This window comes from Drosophila grimshawi, unplaced genomic scaffold, assembly GCF_018153295.1.
Source record: "Drosophila grimshawi isolate 15287-2541.00 unplaced genomic scaffold, ASM1815329v1 contig_1377, whole genome shotgun sequence".
NCBI classification, from domain to species: domain Eukaryota; kingdom Metazoa; phylum Arthropoda; class Insecta; order Diptera; family Drosophilidae; genus Drosophila; species Drosophila grimshawi.
The window spans coordinates 1,304,511-1,325,549 of record NW_025062900.1 but is presented as its reverse complement, the minus strand read 5'-3'; the positions used below and the strand labels follow the sequence as shown (position 1 = coordinate 1,325,549).

The 21,039-nt window shown below is 36.1% G+C and overlaps 1 protein-coding gene across 1 annotated transcript in view; it reads left to right on the top strand.

The window, feature by feature from the left end:
• Positions 1–9,240, top strand: part of LOC6562482 — an 81,082-nt gene extending 71,842 nt beyond the window's left edge. The window contains exons 5-8 of the mRNA XM_043214512.1: positions 479–611; positions 7,617–7,860; positions 8,624–8,721; positions 8,840–9,240. Of these exons, the coding sequence (XP_043070447.1) occupies positions 479–611; positions 7,617–7,860; positions 8,624–8,721; positions 8,840–9,087 (723 nt within the window). The 3' untranslated portion in view covers positions 9,088–9,240. The remainder of the gene's footprint in view (positions 1–478; positions 612–7,616; positions 7,861–8,623; positions 8,722–8,839) is intronic.
• Positions 9,241–21,039: the final 11,799 nt, after the last annotated feature.

Genomic DNA, 21,039 nt, shown 5'->3' with positions numbered 1-21,039 from the left:
AGAAGAATATCGATGGGATTGGCTAATTAAAATTCAAAACGCCCTTAGCCAAAATGCACACTCAGGGACATTAAAATAGGTGGACACAATATTTATTTTTTTATAATTAAAAGTTTTCTTTATTTTTCTGCGACTTTCTAAAATAAACATAGTTAAGTAGCAAGCCAGAAATTAATAAATGCGATCATTTTGGCTAGTCAGCAAAATATATGCGAGCAAGCACAATATCGATTGGATTGGCTAATTAAAATTCAAAAATACATAACACCCTCCACCCCACCCCTCACTTTGAGTAAAGCTGCCTACGCCCTTTTCTGAACATGGATGCTTGTAGGCAATGATTAAATTTGTGCATGGACACTCCAAAAGCCAAAGGCTGCCACAACCGAGCCCCTTCCCAACCAAAAACTCATCATGTAGTTGCCTTAACGATTTATCTGTGTGTGCGTGTGTTTGTTCATTGTCATTTCGGTTGCAGGTTGTACGCACCGCCGACTCCAAGGATTGGACGTTGCATGTGAAATATGCGCAGCCACGCGACAGTGGCATCTACGAGTGCCAGGTGAATACGGAGCCAAAGATTTCGATGGCATTCCGCTTGAACGTCATAGGTGAGTAAGAAAATACCAACTCTATCTCGCTCTCTATCTCCCTATCTCTTTCTCTAACTAGCTGTCTCTTTCTCCTAGATTTTGTAATAAAGAGTCGTCGAGTTTCTTACGAATTGTCAGCGAGTTGTCGCACGACTTGCAGCCAACAAGTTTTTGTATTCTGGTTGAGGCTCTTTCAAATTGGGCACAAACTTTGTCAGCTGCATTGGGGGGCGTGTGTGTGTGTGTGTGTGTGTATGTGTGGGTGTACAGTTTACAACATCGCATATGAACTTTGCATAAAGTTTTTGTTGGTCATGCGTCATGCTGCGACATCATTTCGTATTGCAGCGCATAAATACATATACAGCAATCCACGTATAAGCCAATATCTACATCTGGCTTAACACACACCCATACACACCAGCACACACCCACACAAACCGATATACACACACATATGTTTACTGCAAGGGTTTGGTTTTGTTTTTTATGCTTAAACCATAAAGTTATTGCGTTCAATTTAAGGGGACTTTCAGCAATTTTATCAACGTATTAAAATATTTCTATATATAGAAGTGATGGGAAAAAAGTGCTCATAAATATTTGAGCAGATTTTAATGTTTCCGCTCGTTAGGAAATAAATTACAATTTTTATATTTTTCTTTAAGGAATTGCTAAATTTTTGTTGATTTTCTTTTGTAAGTAGTAAAATTCTTCTGTTTAATTAATGCATTTTATTTGGCAATATTTTTAAAAGTGTTTGCCTGAAATTTAACAGAATAATATATGTATATACGAGTATATATATACATATATCGATAGTTGTAAGCTCCATTTAGTCAAATGTTGGCTATTTGAGACATTTACCAATTGTGGACATTATACTTTTTATTACTATTATTATTTATTAACCGTAAAAAGGAAGCATTTCCCAGCCCGTAAAGTATATGTATTCTTGATCAGCCAAGTCAACTTAGACTGTCTGTATTTTTAAAAAAATTAATCTCCGAGACCATAAGACTTCAAATTTGAAAACTGCCAAATAAAGATTAAACTTAATATATTATTTATTTTGACATATGTTTAAGCACCTTTAAAAATTTCATTAAGATTTTATTAATCAAAAAGTGGTTTTAACTGAACAAATTAATATCAGCAAGTTTAATAAGTAATTCACAGCTGGCTGCCGTCTGTCCCAACAGGAGTAGTCTAACTTGTTTTAATACAAATAAGAATTGTATATTATTATGTCTTACTTCGGGCGGCAGCTAATTTATGTAGTAGCCAAGTCTTTAATTTGGCAAGCACTTGGTCAATTTCTAAAGTAGACCATCAATTATCGCTTATCCGGTAATCATTCAAGCTGCCATGTAAATGTGGGTCAACGCAATGAATATATGTATATGCTACATCAAGTCTCTGTCTATATAAATATATATCTATATATATATATATATATTGTGTGTATATGTGTGATATATATATGTATGTGTTGAAGAGCTAGTATCTTTTGTTTCTGCTCTAAAATTTTCAACGCGTTTAGCATGCAAACGCAATTTGCATTTAAATTCAATACTAAATTCATATGCTGGATGTAACACACACCAGCCAACGGAGACGTGGGCGTGGCCCCCTAGGGCGTTGCGCCAATTGCCACTGTGTGTATCTGTGCGTGTGTGAGTGCTTATATAGAATCCTTTTAGGTGTTTTTTGCACGTTTACACAGCGCTCTCAAGCCATTGTTTTGGCATTTTACAAGTTTTCTACAATGGATTTCCGATGCGTCTCAACTTCAAGTTGCCCTCGAGTGTATATGTATGTGTCGGTGTGTGTGTGTGTGTGTGTGTGCTTGCTTGTGATAAATTGTTATACAATGGCATGCACGTTCATGTTTCATTCATGCACATTAAATTGATTTGAAACTTTCTTTTCCCGAATGTTTGTCATCATGTGCGAGGAACACAAAGTTTTACTTGTTTATTTATTGTGATTTTGATTATGGCATTTCTACTCTTCTACTTCTACTTACACTTCCACTTCCACTTCCACTGCTGGGGCAAGTTAATTGAAATTATTGAATAGTTTGCCGTCTGGCAGCTCAGCACGTTTTCAAATACTTTTTGTTTGCCATGATTGCTTTAGTTTTTGCTTTTGATTTGGTTTTGATTTGGTTTTGATTTGAGCCGGTTTGTATTGCATATATTCCCCGTTGTATATTAAATCGATTTATTTGGCCACTTTTGGACCACTTGAGAGCCATTCATATGATTAAATTTAGTAAAAACTTGGAGATGTTCATTTCAGTTGCAGTTGAGTTGTGTGTTGTGTGAAATTTGGCGCACATGTCTCGATCTGCTGACAAGCTCAATATAACAACCAGCGCAGCAACAGCTTGTTGTGCCTGGGGATTTTTCTACACTCAGAGAAAAGACGATGGGAACTTTAGAAAATCGCCTTGTGAATTGGAACATTTCCTTAAAATTAGAAAGGCTTGCCCTACTTTTCAATTATTTTAAATGTATAATGTAAATGTAGAAATGCAAACCTTGATTCTGGGAAAAAATTAGTTCCAAAGGTCAGAAAAGCTATTTAAGGTGTTTTTGTAAATGTAAAATTTTTAAATAACAATGCTTATTAATAATATAAAAAGACTGATATATTGAGTTCTTTGCTACATATATGATAAAAGACCCTGAAGCATATACATATTTTTTCAACATTTTAGTAAATAATACTCTGAAATTAAGAAAAAAAAACAACGTGCTTTATAGAAATATACTTTCTGAACAATTAGGTGAGCTACGTTGGCCCAAAAACTATGGTGAATTTCTAAATTTCAATGCCAATTGTTTTTGAGTGTAGCAGGAAATTGGCTTTCGTGGTAAGGGTGGAAGCTCCTTACTTTATTTATAACAAAATCTGCCAAAATGGCATAAGTCTCATCAAGAGTAGTAAACTCAAATCAACGCTGTCGCTTCCTGTTGCTCCATTGCCCCATTGCATCCGTTGCATCCGCTTGCAACCTGCAACCAAACTCCCATTTTGCTGGTGTGCACAAAAAGTAATCCCCCCCACACAAACCACCTCCTCGCCTAGGTGGTCTTGTGCCGGCGACGGAAAGTCGCCGAAATGCCAAGTTGAAGAAAAATTTATGCAAATGATTTGGAAGAAAAAAAGTGCTCAGCGCAGATTTTTCGTCGGCTTCTTTTTCTGGAGTTGGCGTCGTGATAAAATATTCCGTCACCAGGTTTTACGCACCCAAAACACAAAAACTACGGCACAATTCCTTCCATTGAAAAAAAAACAACAAAAATATTCTACTTGACTGAAGGCAAACAAATTATATTTATGCCTTAAGCGAGGTATGCTCTGTGTGTGTATAGAAAAAAAACTGAAGGAAAATTCAATGGCGCAAACAAAGTGACCCTGTTTCCACGGAAAAACCTAATCAAAGAAGAGATAGTGCCAAAGAATTGGATTATCTATGGAGAGGAAAAGTGAAGAAGTAAACGGTTTTAAATTCAATAGTTAAAAAGATTCTTAAATTTTAACTCACTTTGTCAATCGAGATTGAGGAACCAGTGAATACTTTAAATTGGTGGAGAATCTAAATTGTTTCTTGAATAATTATTTATAATTTATAACTTACCCTTGATTATTTTTAATCAGAAGCCAGGACTTTCATAAATACTGAGACTGATTTCGGTACTGAATTTCAATTATTAATTAATAAATGAATAAGGCCACAGCAGAAATAAGACAAGACGAAAACAGATATTAAATAAGTGCCAGCATGATAACCGCAAATAAATTAAGTTAATTACTGTTCAACAGTTAATATATTTCTATAAACATGCATCATATTTTTGTATTTAATTTAAATACTTGTTAAACTTTTACGGACAGCTATTCTGGTTCGGGTTTCACACTCAGAATATCAATATATTTGTGTCTCAAGTATCTAGTGCTGAAATCTTTGGCCATAAACAGAATCAAACCCTCGAAGCACTCCACATTCAGGTGGCCATTATGTGAAGAGTCAATTTCAGGGAATTGTTCGTGTCTGGTCTTTGTGTTATCGAAAGCTGCCCATAACTGGCACATAATCATCATAAAAAACAAGTGAGAACTCGGCCAAAGAGTTTGTGCTCGACGAGGAGATACTCTACTATTTAATGATACCTCAAAAAGTTCTCTATTTATTTGTAGTAATATATTTAAATATAATTAAACTACATATAAAGACTATATATTTAAGTTAGTCTAGTGAGAAGGCTGTTGAAGATGATGTGCTCAACTGGAAGATACCCTTTAGTCAGAGTTTGAAAAGTTTTTTGTTTATTTAATGCTTGATTAAAAATAACTAAACCACATACAAAGACTGTGTATTTAATTTGATCTCTGGACAGGAAATAAGCTTTCAGACTTTAATATTATTTAATATCTTTTTTCATATTTTGGTTTATAAAAAAATATTTGTTATACCCGCTTTTAGCCATTTAATGTGTGCAGGGTGTGCAGAAAAACAAAAACTAAATGAAATGGCAAAACTAACACATAAAAATTTGTAACCACAAAGCCTAAAATATTTGCTAGTAGAGGGGGGCGCAGGTTTGGGGTTCTGCTTTCCACTTTCAACATTGTGGACGGCAGCGTATCATTGACCCATTGTTTTGGGGGCTGGTGGGGTAGGCGTGGCTGGGGGCAGTGGGGTAAATGAAGCCGTTGACTGCCACAATTCTTGTTGCTGTCGCGTATTTTACACACATTTTAAGTGTTGTTCGCCAGTTGTTATTGTGAATTCACTCACACGCACAAATATGTGTGTGTCTGTGCGAGGGTCAAAGGACAGTACATGTGTGTGCGTGTGTGTGAGCGGGTGCTGGGGATCATGAACGGAACCATTATGTTCATAGCGTTGCGTTGATGGCTCTTGCCTGGGTGCGTCGTGGCTTTCTAATATTGACCATGATTTTGGGGGCGAGATAAGCTGTTGTCGTTTTTGTTGTTGTCATTGTTGTTGTTATTTCTGTTGTTGCTGTTGCTGCCGTTGTTGCTGTTGCTTAGTGCTTCCAGTTGGCAGTTGGCTCTTAGTTGTTGGCATTTGGCAGTTAACAGCTGCCGCAGACAGAGACAAATGCGCGGCATATACTCGCATACTCGAATACTCCTTCTGCCTACACTCAGAAAAAAGTCGCCCTACATTTTCAAAAATATTTCCCTGAAAAGAAAGAAAGAAAGTTTTTCTTGCTTTTAAAATAATTTGCAAATATAGGAAAGCATTTTTCTTAAAGTTATAAAGATGTTTTTTTCTATTTTCTACAAATAATTTTTGTTATTATCTAAAATGTTGAAATTCAAACTTTGATTCTTAGAAAAAATCGTCTCTGAAATTCAGAAAATAATAATGAAATTAGGTCTCTTTGCTAATATAGTAGATTAGTGTCTGATGTGAAATCTTAAATTACAAATGCCTAATAATAAAATAAAATAAAAGTCTGAGCAAAACTAAAATAAAAATGTCTTCCCAGGAAATTAGATATATTTTTCTCAAATTTTAGAAATGTGCTTTATGTGGCAAATATTTAAAATTCAGTGCGAGTTTTTCTCAGTGTACACACACAATCCGCAGTTACAAGTCGTTGGCTCTGCAAAATTGGCCTAATGTTTTTTCGTGTGTCCACCGACAATTTGGCCAACAGCAGCAGCCAGTCAACAAAGTCAAATGTTGACGTTGTTAATGATGTGCTGAGGGTTCGAGAGCAGAGACTAGGAAATAGGCACAGAGAGACTAACTGCGACTAACAGCGACTAGCAGCGACTAAAGCCGATTTAGTCCACAGCAAATATAAACAATAAAGCAGGCTTCCTCGATGCTTAACTCTGGAGAGTTACTCAGCTAACTGGCCAGCAGAGAATGGCCAGCTCATTAAGGCCAATTGACAGTCACGACAGCTACTGTCAATAGCAATAGATATTGCACATATCTGATAGTATATATTTGAGTTCCGCTTCACTTGACTGAATAGGACAAAAGTGCTATAAATATTTTATGTAATTCACATTAATGTTGCGGCTACTTTATAGATAATCTCACTTAATTTAATTATGATAATTTAATCAAATAACCAGAATAAGCCATTTGTCATCTAACAAGCCTCAACAAACCGAATCAAGCTCACTGGAGTCAGAATTTAATTTGAGTAATGGTAAATTATAGCAAATTACTCCTGGATAAGATTTATGTTGACGCAAGAAATATTGATTTGGAAATTGAATACATATTTTATTAAGTAGGCTCAAAAAATCGTAATTTTTAGTTCTTAGATGCGTAATGCTTGGTTTTCTACATATCTACTTCAATCCAGAATGAACTCTAGAATGGAAATTAATATTAGATTAAAGAGCAATATCAGCTAAGGTCTTAATTTAAAAGTTGACTTTAACGTTAGTTTTCTCTGCTTAAGAAATCAGAAATAAGGTTAAGCTTGTGGCTGGTAGAGTCTGGAAGGAAGCAAAGGCTTATAGTTGGGAAGGGTTGAACATTGAATTGGGTATCATTCCTAGCTACCAGTTCCACTTTTCAAATTTTGCCAAAAGCTTTACAGTTGGGTTGAAATCCCAAGCGGACATTGTCATCGAAATCCACTCGAAATCTGTTTAATATTCGAGGAAATTTCACAGGTCGACACATCTCAAATGGTGTCACGTAAACCTGCAACAAGCTGCTTATTAACTGTGCTGCTTATTCGCTTATATATATATATATATATATGTGTGTGTGTGTGTGGCATGCAGGTGCATCTCTGATTCATCGAATCTAATTGTGGATGATCTGCTAAATTGTTGCCATGCCCAGCCTGAAATGTGTGTTGTGTGTGGTTAGTCGCATGCTGAACACGCGGTGGCAACATTTGGGGGCAAGTGTTCACTTGGGGTGTGTGTGTGTGTGGGTATGTGTGTGTGAAAGGGAGCGCCTAGAAGTGCTATTAATCAATTTCGTACACTATTTTGCGATTGCAGTAACGCCACCAGATGCCAAAGCGATTATAGCCGGTCCAACGGATTTGTATGTCAAAGTGGGCAGCGTCATAACGCTCACATGCCACGTGAAGCAACCGGCAACAGCGGCTCAGGATATTGGACCAATTTACTGGTACCGTGGCCCCTACATACTGACGCCCTTTGTGGCGCATCCGAATGATGCAGCCATCGACTTGCAACGCATCTCAATGGAATCAACACTGGCCGAGAAATTGCAAAGCAGGTAAGCATCATCATCATCAGGAATGAATGTGTTTCCATCATAATCATGAAGTATCAAACTAAAGCGATTCGCACCCAGGATTAAGTTGAGCGTCCCAACACTCAGTCAAACAATCGCCCTGAAACTTAGAAATTTGCATTGAAGTAAAAGTCTCCCCAAAATAAAAATAACCCTGAAAACTATATACTTTTTTTGTTTTTAGAAATTATTTCTAAATATAAGAAAATATTTTCTTAAAATTAGAAAGGCTTGACCTAAATTGACAATTATAAATATGGTTTTCATTCCACTTTTTAGAAATGTTTTCTATTATTCAGAAATCGATATCTAAAGTTTAAAATGCAAGCCCAGATTCTTAGAAATATACTCTCTGAATAATAGGATGAATTACACTAGGCGCATACAATTCAGTGCGACCTTTTTTCTGAGTGCATCATCATCATCATCATCCGCAATCCTCAATGGCATGCCGAATGGGAAGGAATGTGTGTTCATCATAATCATGAAGAATCAAACTAAAGGAATTCGCACGCTGGAATAAGCTGAGGGCCACTAACAAGCTGTGTGTTGTTTTGTGTTGGGTATTGGTGCTTTGGGGTGCTTGTTAGTTTCCAGCTCAATTGCTAGCTCTGTGGCATTTTGAACTTTGATCAATGGAGTTGAATACATCTGGCAAATGATTGGCCCAATGGGTGTAGTTGCAACTGCCCCTCCACACAATACATGCTTTAAGCTTCTGCCTTTGCTTTAATCCATGTTGCAGATTGCGGATTGCGAATGCACAGCTGCTGGATACCGGCAACTATACGTGCATGCCGACGACAGCCGAGGCTGCCAGCGTTGTGGTCAATGTCATTAACGGTAAGTGGCAGCACCAGCGGCAACAGCAGCAGAAGTGCCAGCAACAGCTTTACTTTTCTTTTCATCTCTTTCATGCGTCACTCAACTCGCTGATAAATCGCATATCCTTCGATTGCAGACGAGAGTCCTGCGGCCATGCAGAAGAGCGGTGCCAACGGCAGCTGCCTGAGGACAAGCCTCAACTTTAACCTCGTCCTAGCCCTGGTCGCCAGTGCTGTGGTGCGGTGGTTGCGCTGGCTTCTTGGCTCCGCCAGCTTATCCTTAGTGCATATCAATTATGATTTCAGCCAGTCGCAGTCGACAAACAGCTCCAGGCTCCAGCGACAGCAGCTTCACCAGCAGCAACAACAATCGTTGGCATCATGATAATTAACTGAAACTCAAACTGAACACACAGTCACAAACAATCCTTGTAAATAATTATATAGTTATATATTGATAGTTAAACGATAATTTCGGTTGCAAACAAAATTGTCAAATATTCATGATAATGATATGAAAAAATTAGGTTTAATTTTATGCATAGCGTAAATATAAAATAATAATGAATAACAATAAATGAAAACAAAAACAAAAAACAAATAACAAATACATAAACAATCGCTGCTAAAATGTAATTATCAAAATGTGTACAATTACTGGCTCGCATTGATTAATGTATTCAATTTCATTTAACACTTTCCCCTGCACCACGCTTCCATAATAAAATACTAAGAAGAAAAAAAAAAATATTAATAATACACTAACGCAAAAAAACCAACAAAACTATAATTAATAAATAACCATAATGAAAATAAATCAACTAATTGCATTGTTAATTTGAGCAGCAATTTGCGTATAACAAACAGCTACTAACGTGTACATATATTTTAATGCAAACACACACAATTTTGGTTAAATCAATTAAATAGTTAAGTAACATTAACAGTAATAGCAAAAGTGACAGTTTTCATTTGCACAGGGCTCAAACTAAAACATGAACTAAAAAGTAAAACTCAATTGAAACTCATTCAAATAAAGTCTCTCGTAAATGTCAGCAAAACTATCAATAAAAGCAAAACTATATAATTGTTATTTAAGCTAAAGTAAATATTTTAAACAAAAACAAAAATAAATAACAACAACAAGAACAACAAGAAGAAATGAAACTGCACTCTCATGAAAACTTTTGATAGTTTTTTCGGTTTTCAAATGAAAAATTGGAACAATATGTAACTAAATGTCATGTAGATAACATTAAGCAACAAACCGTTCTCAATGGCAAAGTGAATACAAATAAAATTCATTTGATTAAACAAATTTAAATATACAAATCTTTACTTCATTTTATTCGAATAAAATTTAATTTTCTCGGGAAAATGTATTATCTCACTATTTCATTTAGCGAGGCAAAAGCCTTGAGTCACTTCCGCGAAGGCTTTTGTTGAGAGCTTTTGTTGTGGGTCCGAGGTGCGAACAAACACATTACATTTTATTTAATTAATATATAATGATTGTCGTGCTCAAGTTGTGCCTGAGGTGGCTAATGATTCTAAGAAGCAGCACATTTCCTGGTTCAAAGGTTCAAAGGTTCATGCGAGGTGCGGGGTTCTCGTCGGCATCAAAAGACATAAATTAAATTGTATTTAATTAATATATATTGGCTGTCATGTTTAAGTTTGTGCTTAAGAATGGCTGATGTTCTAGGAAGCGTGAAGATCGTGGTGCGAGGTGTTCGTATCCAGTACAAATTCCTATAAATAATATTTAATAATAATATATTGTATATGGGTGGTATTATTAGATCGTAAGGGAGGTAAGGTATTTGTATACGAATGGATGAGTGTGTGTAACCACCTTGCTTACCCTTGCCCCTCCCAACCTATCTTCCTGCCACATTTCTTAAATTTCGTCAAGCTGCAGCTATGAAGTCACGTCTTCTACAGTTTCCGGAACACGTCTGGCCACTTGGCCAAGGTCTGGGCGGGACATTCCAGTGGAAAGGTCAGCTTCCGCCGGGGTGTCTCTGACAGTTGTTGTTTCCTGGGGAATTGGCAACGGCTCGAAGCAACATCCCGTGATGGCCTGGCAAAACAGAATGCAAATGTTTAGTTGATAGTTATGATAGACTTAAACTGTTAACTGTTATCGTAAATATGAAATCTGTAAGCGCCGCGTTTACTCAATGGAAATATGGGTTATATCTGACCCCTATTAAAAAGGTATTTTAATAGATTATTTCCTATTCAGGCATATGTTAGCCATATTCTTAAGTAACTCAAAAGGACACATTTTTTCTGAGCACCATCGATTCGCATGGATTTTTAAGAATCTACAAAAAACAAGAATCATATAAAAAGTGAGAAATTTAATAATCGGCCGTAAAATGGCCATTTCGAGGAAGATGCTAAACATGTGTTTATTTTTGTAGAAAACAAGGATTTTGTGATATCCTTAAGTGACGTGCTTTAAATTCTTGGATTCTTAGATAAGCCCAAAATCATGAATTGCACTTCGTCAGAGTTGGCTCTTGAGATTCTCGAAAGAAACATGTTGAAAATATGGAAGGAGGGAGTTGAATTTTTTTGTTATGGTTTATTTTCGAGAATTTTTCTGATGTTTAAGGTAATGTCTATATTTATCGACTGTGGTTAATCTTAGGACATCTTTCCCTTCTCAGAATCGATCCCGAACTGTTGGATAACAGTGTGTGCTTAACTGCTGCCAGTTTCTATTGTGTTGAATTGAAAGCATTTCATTTCAGAGCTCCGCTATTGATGCCATTTAGCTGAGCTTTGCGAAAGACTAACTGAAAATAAGATTGCCTTAGACGGTTCTATTGTAGGCACTCTATAAATGAAAGCAAAGCACTTCGGCTGACTAATTGAATATTATTACACAAATAGTTTTTAGAATATAATTATGCGTCCGCTATTTTAATTAAATTTTGCTGTTTGTGTTGATTATTAAAAGCGCTGTAATTTGAACTGTTTTACGTAACACGGCTTGAACTAAGAATGTTTTGTTTGTTTTGTTTATCTGTTTGTTGCTTAAGCATTAAATCAATAAATTGTTAATGTACTGTTATTGACCAGGCACTTCGTCCATTGCATATTGAGAAGCAGCTGAATTAAAGCCGTAAGCGAAATCGTTTCAAATTAAGCGCTTCAGGTAAAGCCAACGACCAGTCATTAATTCGCATAAGCACAGAGTGTATGTGTGTGCGAATGTGTGTGTGTGTAAGTGTGTAAGTGTGTGTGTGCTTGCGAATTGTTTGGCCCTGAGGGGTCGCAAGGCGCAAAGTTCGCGCTCGACCGGAGACCCAACTCGCAGCTGTGCGGTCAACTTATACGGACTGTTGATGGCGACCTTACACCCATTCCACCTCCACCCCTCCCCAAACCCACCATTTGCTACCCCATCCCAATCCCCTCGTTTCAACCCTGCCATTCTGGACGTTAGTGGGCAACAAAGCGCAACTCTGTCTAATTTCTGGCTTTGGTCTGGGCTTACGGCTCGTATGAGTGATGTGTGTATTCTGTGTGTGTGTGTCTGGGTGTGAGAGTGTGTGTGCTTCTTTGTGTGTAAGTTCTCGTGTGCGGTCACATAATTACTCGCAGCTGAGTTGTTTAAATGAAATCATAAATTATTATGCACACGCGTCACTGTTTCACTTAATTGTGGCCAAAATTATTTTATACGCGAGCAATTTAACCGATTTATAAATGTTCCCAGCTTTTTTTTTGTTGTTTGCCTTTTTGTTAGCTGCTGCACTTTTTTGGCAATAATTAAATTGAATATAATTGGGCTTTCTTTTTATCTTTGCGCTGCGTGCACATGAAAATCGAACTATTTATAAAACTAAAATTAAATTAAAATTGTTAAAATATATAGCAGATATATTCCTGATCAGCATCATGAGTATAAATAAATGAATCTCAGAAACTATAATTTGGGGTGTAAATAATTATCTACCTTAGGCTTGATCGATGAAATTGAATAAAAGACACAACATTAAACTCAGATTTTGTTATGCAAAATGATTTCTTATATGGAACAAACTATCATTAACAAACATATAATTACAATTATATTTAACAAGTTGAAAGTTGAACTGACTTCCTAAGAAGTTAAATTACTATTCAGCCTTTAAATAAATTTGTTTTTAAGCGAGCTCCATCAAAGTCAAACTTAGCAAACAAAATGCCCATTTAAAATTCCTGTAATATCGTCTAAGCAAGGCCACAAGACGTTATTGTGGTTGTTGTATTTGCTGTGAACTAAAAGTTCTTAATTTATTTATAAGTATGGGTATTTAGTAGCTGGAAGCGCTGAAAAGTATGCAAAGAAATGAATACTGCGAACTCGCGATTATCTAAGCACATACAGTGTCGGCAATACAAATATCACCATTATTAATAGATAAACCAAAAGAAGTAGCGAAAGAGCTCAACGTTGGGTTTAATTCCATTTGCTTTTTATTCTATTATTTCCTAGATTAAATTATATATATTCTATATTATTATATTTTCTAAATCCGCCTAGTTTCTCTAGTGAATTAAATTTGTTTCAAGAAATCATGGAAACCTCTATCCGAGAGAGCTGTTTATAATGGTGATATTTTTTCTACCGCATATAAAGAGAACAGCAGAAGAAGAGTGAGAAAACTATTTAAAAGATTCCAAAAAAGGGACAGCCAAATAAGGTTGAGAGTTAATTAGAGTTTTTGTAGTTGTTGTTGGTCGTTGCCAGTGTGACCAGATTATCAGGCAGGTCACATGCCGTGAGAGGCAGCAATTAAAATTGGAAAATAGTTTCGTGCTCGAGAAGTTTTCGCATTTTTGAAGCGCATGTCGAGCGCTTCAATTCCCGCTCAATTTTGTATACGACTAGTGGGACAATTGTTTTTGTTGTAGTTGCTTTTGTTACTTTCGTTGCTGTCATATTTTGTGAACTGTCAAGCTAGAGCTCGCCATATAAATTGACCCATTAACACGGCGAGGCAAGGCAAAAGTTGGCCAGTTTTTCCGCAGTTTATTTCCATTTGCCAAACGCAAAATGGCAGCCATTTTCTTGTCAACGTTGTCTGATCCGCTGCTCCCAGCTACTATTATTATTATTATTATTTTTATGATGCTTTTAACTAAAGTTGTTGTTATTATTACTGTTGCTGTTGCGATTGTTGTTTGTTGCAGCTTTTCCTGCTTTCATTGCTCTTGTTTATTTATGCCGTCAACTTGACGCAGCCATTGAAAAATCTCCGCGGGCCAACAACAGTCTACAAAATACACAGACAAGTACAGAGAGATGGAGATAGTGGGAGTGAATGAGAGAGAGGGTACAGCTAACTGTCTAGTTGACGGACAGCCAACTGGAGACAACTGGAGTCGTTTCCATGGCACCTGGTTAAGTTTCGAGACGTCGTCGTCATTCTCGTTGTCATAGTTGACACTAGCTAAGCCAAACTGCTATGCAATTTAAATAAAAAATATAAATAACTGTAAACTGTTCGCTTAATGGGCGTGCCAGCATACTTTTATGACCCACTACGCGGGTGAAAGCATCACAACTTTAATTGTTATACCCTGCAGAAACGTCAAACATTTTGAATAGCTCGCAATTGGCTTTAGTACCATTTGCTTGAAATAACTCTAGAGTTTCTTCATTCATTATACTTCATTCTATAATTTTTTAGATTATATTATATATTTTTAACTGTCCATTTTGTGTGCAAACATAGTAATAGTCAAAGGACACAATGCTGCCAAGTTGAGTGCCAGTTTTCACTGTTGTACATACGGCGCACACATTATAATAAATTGACATACGGCGCACACATTATAATAAATTGATAAATTGTGCCACAGATTCGCCAATGGCCAGGCACAGAATACTTGCCAAGAGATAGATACCTGTAAGGGCAACCATCAGATTCTTGCCATCGTCCTCCTCGTTCTGCTACACGTAACTGACATATTGAATGGTTTCACAACGCCAACGCTGTCTTTTATAGTTTGGAAGATTCGATAATATCGATAATATGAGAAAACAACGTTTTTTTTAATTATATCTAATTCAATTATGTTCTTGCCTGCTGCTTCTATCCAATTTCAATTAAACTTATCTACACTCGACAAGCCCTAAACATTATCAACAATAATGCGGCAACCAACAACTCAAAAACTCTGCGCCGCGTTTTAAACGATTGCTTAAGATTATTTTCATCATAGTAATTAAAGATTACATTTTTAAAATTTGCTATACTTTTGCGGCCAAGGGTTTCTCTCACCAATGACATCAATGGGCTAATGCAAAATAATGAAGCCCTGGATTAATGGTTACATATTATAATTAATATTCTAGGTATGTAAATAATTCAATTAAATGTTGTTTATCTTTAGTGCGCTTAGTCAACATGGAGCAAGGCAATTCAAAATAATGACTACTTTGAGTAATTAATAATTTCTTGTTATCATTAGTAATTAAATACTTTTGAATGCAATTCTGTCTATTTCAATTGCTCTTAAACAGCATACAGGAAGCAATATTAGCTTTTATTTTCAACTACCAGGGGATATTTGATAGTTGAACACATCGCTTCAAGCTGTTGTCTAAAGGATCTTTTATATGTAAGATATATAATATATAGATATGTATATTTATTTATATGCTTTTTTCCCCAATTAAATTTCATATTTTAATTTGGCCACACAAAAAAAAAAAAATGCAATGCAAAGTAAAAAAAAGGCGGCTCTCATAAAAAGTTTTTTTTTTTGTTTGTTTTATCGTTTTAAAGTTGTGCGCAATTTTGTGCAAAAGTTAATTAAACGCCGCAAGCGGGTCGTCCATAAAATAGTGGGTGCGGTGGGTCAGAAGGGGGCGGTGGGGGTGGGCGTGGTAAGTAAGTTGGTGCTGCCTGAGTCACTTTTATAAATAAATCTTGAAATGTTTTTACCGGCACTGTGGCTGCTGCTTTTGTTCGCATTCAGTGCAGTTGTTGTTCAAGTTGTTGTTGTTGCTTAAGTTGTTGTTGTTGTTCGCGTTTTTCTTTAGCGCTCAGCGAAGCGTGTTGTTAATCAGAGCTTTTGTTGCTATTGTTGTTGCATGCGTGCAAATGGCGCAGATACAAATCATGTATTGTTTAGCTTTCAGTATTAAGTTAACAACAGCTGCTTTGGGTGTGTGTGTGTCTGTGTGTGCGTGAGTGTGTGTGTATGTGTGTGTGTGTGTGTGTGTGTGTCTTTGCTTTGCTGCCATAACGAGCCATTAGCCAGAAAGTGTGCTATGCAAATTTGCATATCATGTGGCATTTAGATTTAAACTTATTAATATGATAGCCAGGCAAATTACCAATGCAAATTGCTGCTGGCCCCCATAAGCCACATGTGATGTTGGCCTCATCAGTCATCAAGTGTATGGACACTATAATGTCACACACACACACACACACAAACGCACAGGAGTCGAGTGTCGTAATTCAGAAAACCACAACATGGCCGAAAACTAGACAACTTGAAAATGTTTTGACTCTGGCAATAAAAACTTTTCTGGGCATTGCACAATGAGCCAGGAGTGAGAGAGACGGAGTGAGTGAGATAGAGCGAGAGATAGAAAGAACCTTATGCCATTTAATCTAATCTGCGTCAAATGAAATAAATTAATGTCCGACTCATTCGTTGCCAGACATTTAAATATATACAGCTGCGAAAAAAATTATAACACCACTATAACATTTTTTTAAATTGTTGTTTTATTTATTTTCTTCCATTCTCATAAAATTGTACTATTTAATTTTAATTAAACTTAAATAAGTTGAAAACGCTTAATAGAATTATGTTTTTGTTAGCACCTTTTTCCTTTTGAGACTCTCCTGAAAGTGTTTTCATGGGTTCCCTAAACAAATTTCAAAAAACAACATTTATATTAATTTTTCGCAACTGGAAATTTATATGTATACCAAAAACTGTTTCTCTTGTTGTTCTTTTCGAGTGGTTCTCTGTTTGTGGCTCTCTCTCCCTCTATCTATTTTTGAGCCTTTTTTGTTGAGGGGACTGTTTAACTTTTACCACTAATTAAGTGCTTACACGAAGATTTTCGCATAAATGGCCAAAAACGGTACGAACTCGTAACTTGAACTGTTCAACGAGAGAAGGAGCCTAAGCTATGTGTGTGTTCGAGTGTGTGTCCGGCAGGAAGCATTGAAAAAAGTGTTGGCATTTAATTATACATTTACACGTTTGATCAGCAAAAGAGCAAGTTTGCTAAAAGGGATAGACACGTCAGCAGCAAACACTCTGGCGCACACACTACACACATGCACACACACACACACACACACACACACACACACACACTAGGCACACACACATCAACTACATTTAAGTATACACATTTGCTCAAACTCTTACACCCAGCAACCAAAATTGTTTTAGCTAAGGGGTATATCATTAAACTGTGCTGCAAGATACTAAAAGAGCAGGCATAAAGTGAATTTACTTATAATTATCATAAATAATAATAATAAAAGTTTATCAACTTAAAGATAAACATAAATAAATTATTATTAAATGTTGAATTTACAACTCATCTGCAATTTGAATTCAAATAAGTGTTATTCAAAATAAAAATAAAATGATAGAATAAGAAGATATGAAGCTCGCTTATGGTGTTATATAACTTAATATAAATATTAACCAACCAACTGAAAATATAAAATATATGAGTTCCACAGAGATAGATAAATCTAACTAGCTAATATCTATGGCAAAGTATTACAGAGAAGTGTTGTAAGTCTAAGATAATTATAATTATATATTTGTAATTTTTATATATTACTACAAACACACAAAATCTATTAGTATGTGTTATTAGAAATACTGATCAAAATACTGGAACGCTATAAAATATTAATTCGATGGAGAAATACAAATAAATTAGCCGAATTTTACCAACAGAGTTAGCTAAGCTAATATGACATTTAAATAAAAATGTTAAGCTATTTCCTGAAGGGTTATAAGATATGAAACAAAAAAGATAAGATAATAATACTTATTTCTCTTTGAGATTTCCTCTTGGCAAGCTTTGCACTTTTCGCGAGTTTTGTAGGACAGGGTATTTGCCAATCAAGCACTCCATGCCAGAGAAGCCTTGATAGTTTTCCTTTTCATTTAATTTTTTTTTTTTGGTAATATTGTGTGGAGTATTCGGGATTCGGGCCTGGGTTTGAGGTGTCGTTAGAGGACCCGGGCACGTTTGATGTGCACTGTTTGTTTGCCTGCTTGGCTGGCATGCATAAATAAAGCTATGGGTATATTTGCACTTTAGTGGGCGTAGTCGTAGGTGGGGGCGTGGTCAAGAACCAGACCCATTTGGACGCACGTTGGTAAATAAATTTGTTAAAGCCCAAAATGAAATATGTTTATGCAAAATACCCCCCCAAAAAAGAAGTGAAGAGCAGTTTGCTGGCATTTAATATTCATTTAAATAAAACATTTGACATGTGCCTTGCCCCATAATCATTTAGTCGATCAACTCTTTATATTTTGCCCGCGTCAGCAACAATTCAGAGTGCGTTGACCAGATAGGATGGTTCGGGGAGTGAAAAATGCTGCTGCAGCTCATTAAAATCGCTGGCATTTAAATTAAAAGTGCGTTTGATTAATTTGCTGTAATCAAATGATGGCCAACAACAATCAGCAAATACCAAACAGATTAAAACACTCGACACACTCGAAATAGTCAACATTTAGCATTCAACATTCAACATTCGTTTAAAATGAGAGTCATTCGACATAATATTTACACACAATTACATTTGAGTAGTTTTCGCTAGTTGAAGTTTTTTAAATTACATTTTCTATGACAGTTTTTAAATCCGCTTATTGCACTTGAATTGTGTTTAATTAGTTCTCAAATATATTCAATTTACTTTATATATATATTTATATAATTTTTTTTTGCGTTTATTTAGTGTTCCTTTTCCGCTTTATGACAAATGGCAAATGGCATTTTGTAGCTGGTGAGTTTATAGTTTTCCCAGCTGATTGCTGCCTAATTACGCTCACTGTTGTTGAAGTGCAACTTTTGCGTAATGCGCTCTCAGCAGCTATGTCATCAAAACAAAAGTCATTAAATGCGCATTGTAAAAGTTGCACGTTTCATTATATTCAATCAAAACGATGCTGGGAATGTGGCGGAGGCGGTCTTGAAAAGTTGCTTGAAAAACGCCAAAAAATAATGCCCACAATTTGATTTGCAGAGAGATGGAGAAAGAGAGAGAGAGAGAGAGAGAAAGAGAGAGAGAGAGAGAGATAGAAAGAGAGACTGCCCCAATTATATGAAATATGCATGTAATTGCGGCTCATTATTAAATTAACGAAAATTTAGTTATGCATTTTTTTTTCCCTTTATATTTTCGGTTATATAATAATCCATAATATATTATAATAATATCAAAAGTAACAAAACAACGAGTCCGTCAGTCTAGTCTTTCATATTTAAAACAAGTTTAATTAGTTGACGATTTAAAGTTGTGCAAATTAGAGTATATACGCTTCGGTGTGCCTCAATTAATTGTGTTTTTTATTTGATTTAAACAAATTTAAAGCAACGTGAAATTGAATTTTTAAGCGTGCAACATTTCCGGCGGAAATTGAAAGCTTTCGCACTTGTCAGCTTGCAGATTGTTGGCCATAATGAACGATTGTGATTATAGCAGCTGCAATTTATAGCACCTATTTATACGCTAGACAGGGAGACAGCGTATCAGAGAGAGATAGAGAAAGAGAGAGAGAAAGAATGGGAAAACTGAATCCGGCTTTAGTGTGAGTGATGCGGTCGCACTATCTGACTAACTTTGGCTTTAGTCTGACTGGCTTTGTCAACTCGTCAGGCATTGATGCATTTGGTGCCAGTCAGTTTGTCACGTTGCTCGCATTGAAAAGTGAAGTGAAAAATCATGCAGGGTGCAGCAGGGAAATATGACAACTAAAGAGATGCTCGCATGATAAATGACTCATGAGGCGACACAAAGCCGACAACAAAAGCGACGCAGCAGAAACAAATGTATGCCACTGCCAACCAGCCAAGCAGCCAGCCAAAGATGAAAGACACAAAACCCCAAAAGCCAAAAGTATCAAGATGAACACCAAGATCCAAACAACATGATGATGACGATGACGCACGTAGTCGCGAATGAAGATTTATGAGCATTCAAATACACACACACACATATACATATATATATATATATTTATATAAACCTGTATGTGTCTTTAGATAGTTTACAACTCATTAGAAGTCAGTTCATTTAGCCGGTAATCCGGGCATGAAGCGAAGGCGTGAATTGCCAGCACATAATTGCTGTAGTTAGTCGGGAATGCAACTGCAACTCTTCAGCTTCAACTCGCAAATGGCATTACTCATACGCCATGTTGAGCGCGAAACTTTAGCCTACTATGAATAAAATACATGTGAGCAGCATTGCACACCAGACATTGCAGGCCATAGACGACTGCCTACACCTAGCAACAAAAATTGGTTCAGCAATTTCGCAAGTTGCCCTGAAAATTAGTTTGTTTTTCCAGTTTTCAGAAATGATTTATAAGTATTAGAAAGCATTTTTCTTAAAATAAGAGAGGCTTGCCCTATATTATGGTATATTTTTTGTTTTCTGTTTAGAATTAATAAATATCCTGAAAAGTAGACATATTTTGTAAAATCGTAAAAAAGAGTGTTTGTTTTTTAGAAATATATTGTCTAAATAATAATTTGAGTTACCCTGATGAATTTCAAAAAATCCTCTGAATACCAGTTAAAAATATGTGGTAAACATACTTTTTAATTTTCATATTCTCCCTAAGAGTGACAAGAACTGAATTTGAGTTCCATACAACCTGACCAATATACTCTTCCATTTGCCGTATCAGTGTATAAAAAGCGGATGCTCGCGTTTTCTGCACTCTTCCATTGTCTTAATTCCAGGAACTGCGAATAGGGCTTTGGGAATTTAAAGAGCCAAAAACATTTGTCTGCTATAAAAAAAAACAAATAAAGGGAAAACATTTAAATCAAACACAGACAAAGCACACAAAAAAAGCAACACGAACAAAAGGAAAAGGTCAAAATTATGTAATTGAATTCTTCTGTTGAGGCTTTTTAATTTCTATGCGAACGAAAAAAAAAACCGCACCAGCTGATGACCTGCTGAGAGATGGCTTAAACTGTAAAAGGGGTGAGCGGAAGGGGAGCTGCCACAGTTGGCCAGGTGGGCATATCCCTTTGTGTGGCCTTTGTCATTGCTTTAATGGAGTTGTTGAAATGAAATAAATGAAATGAGGG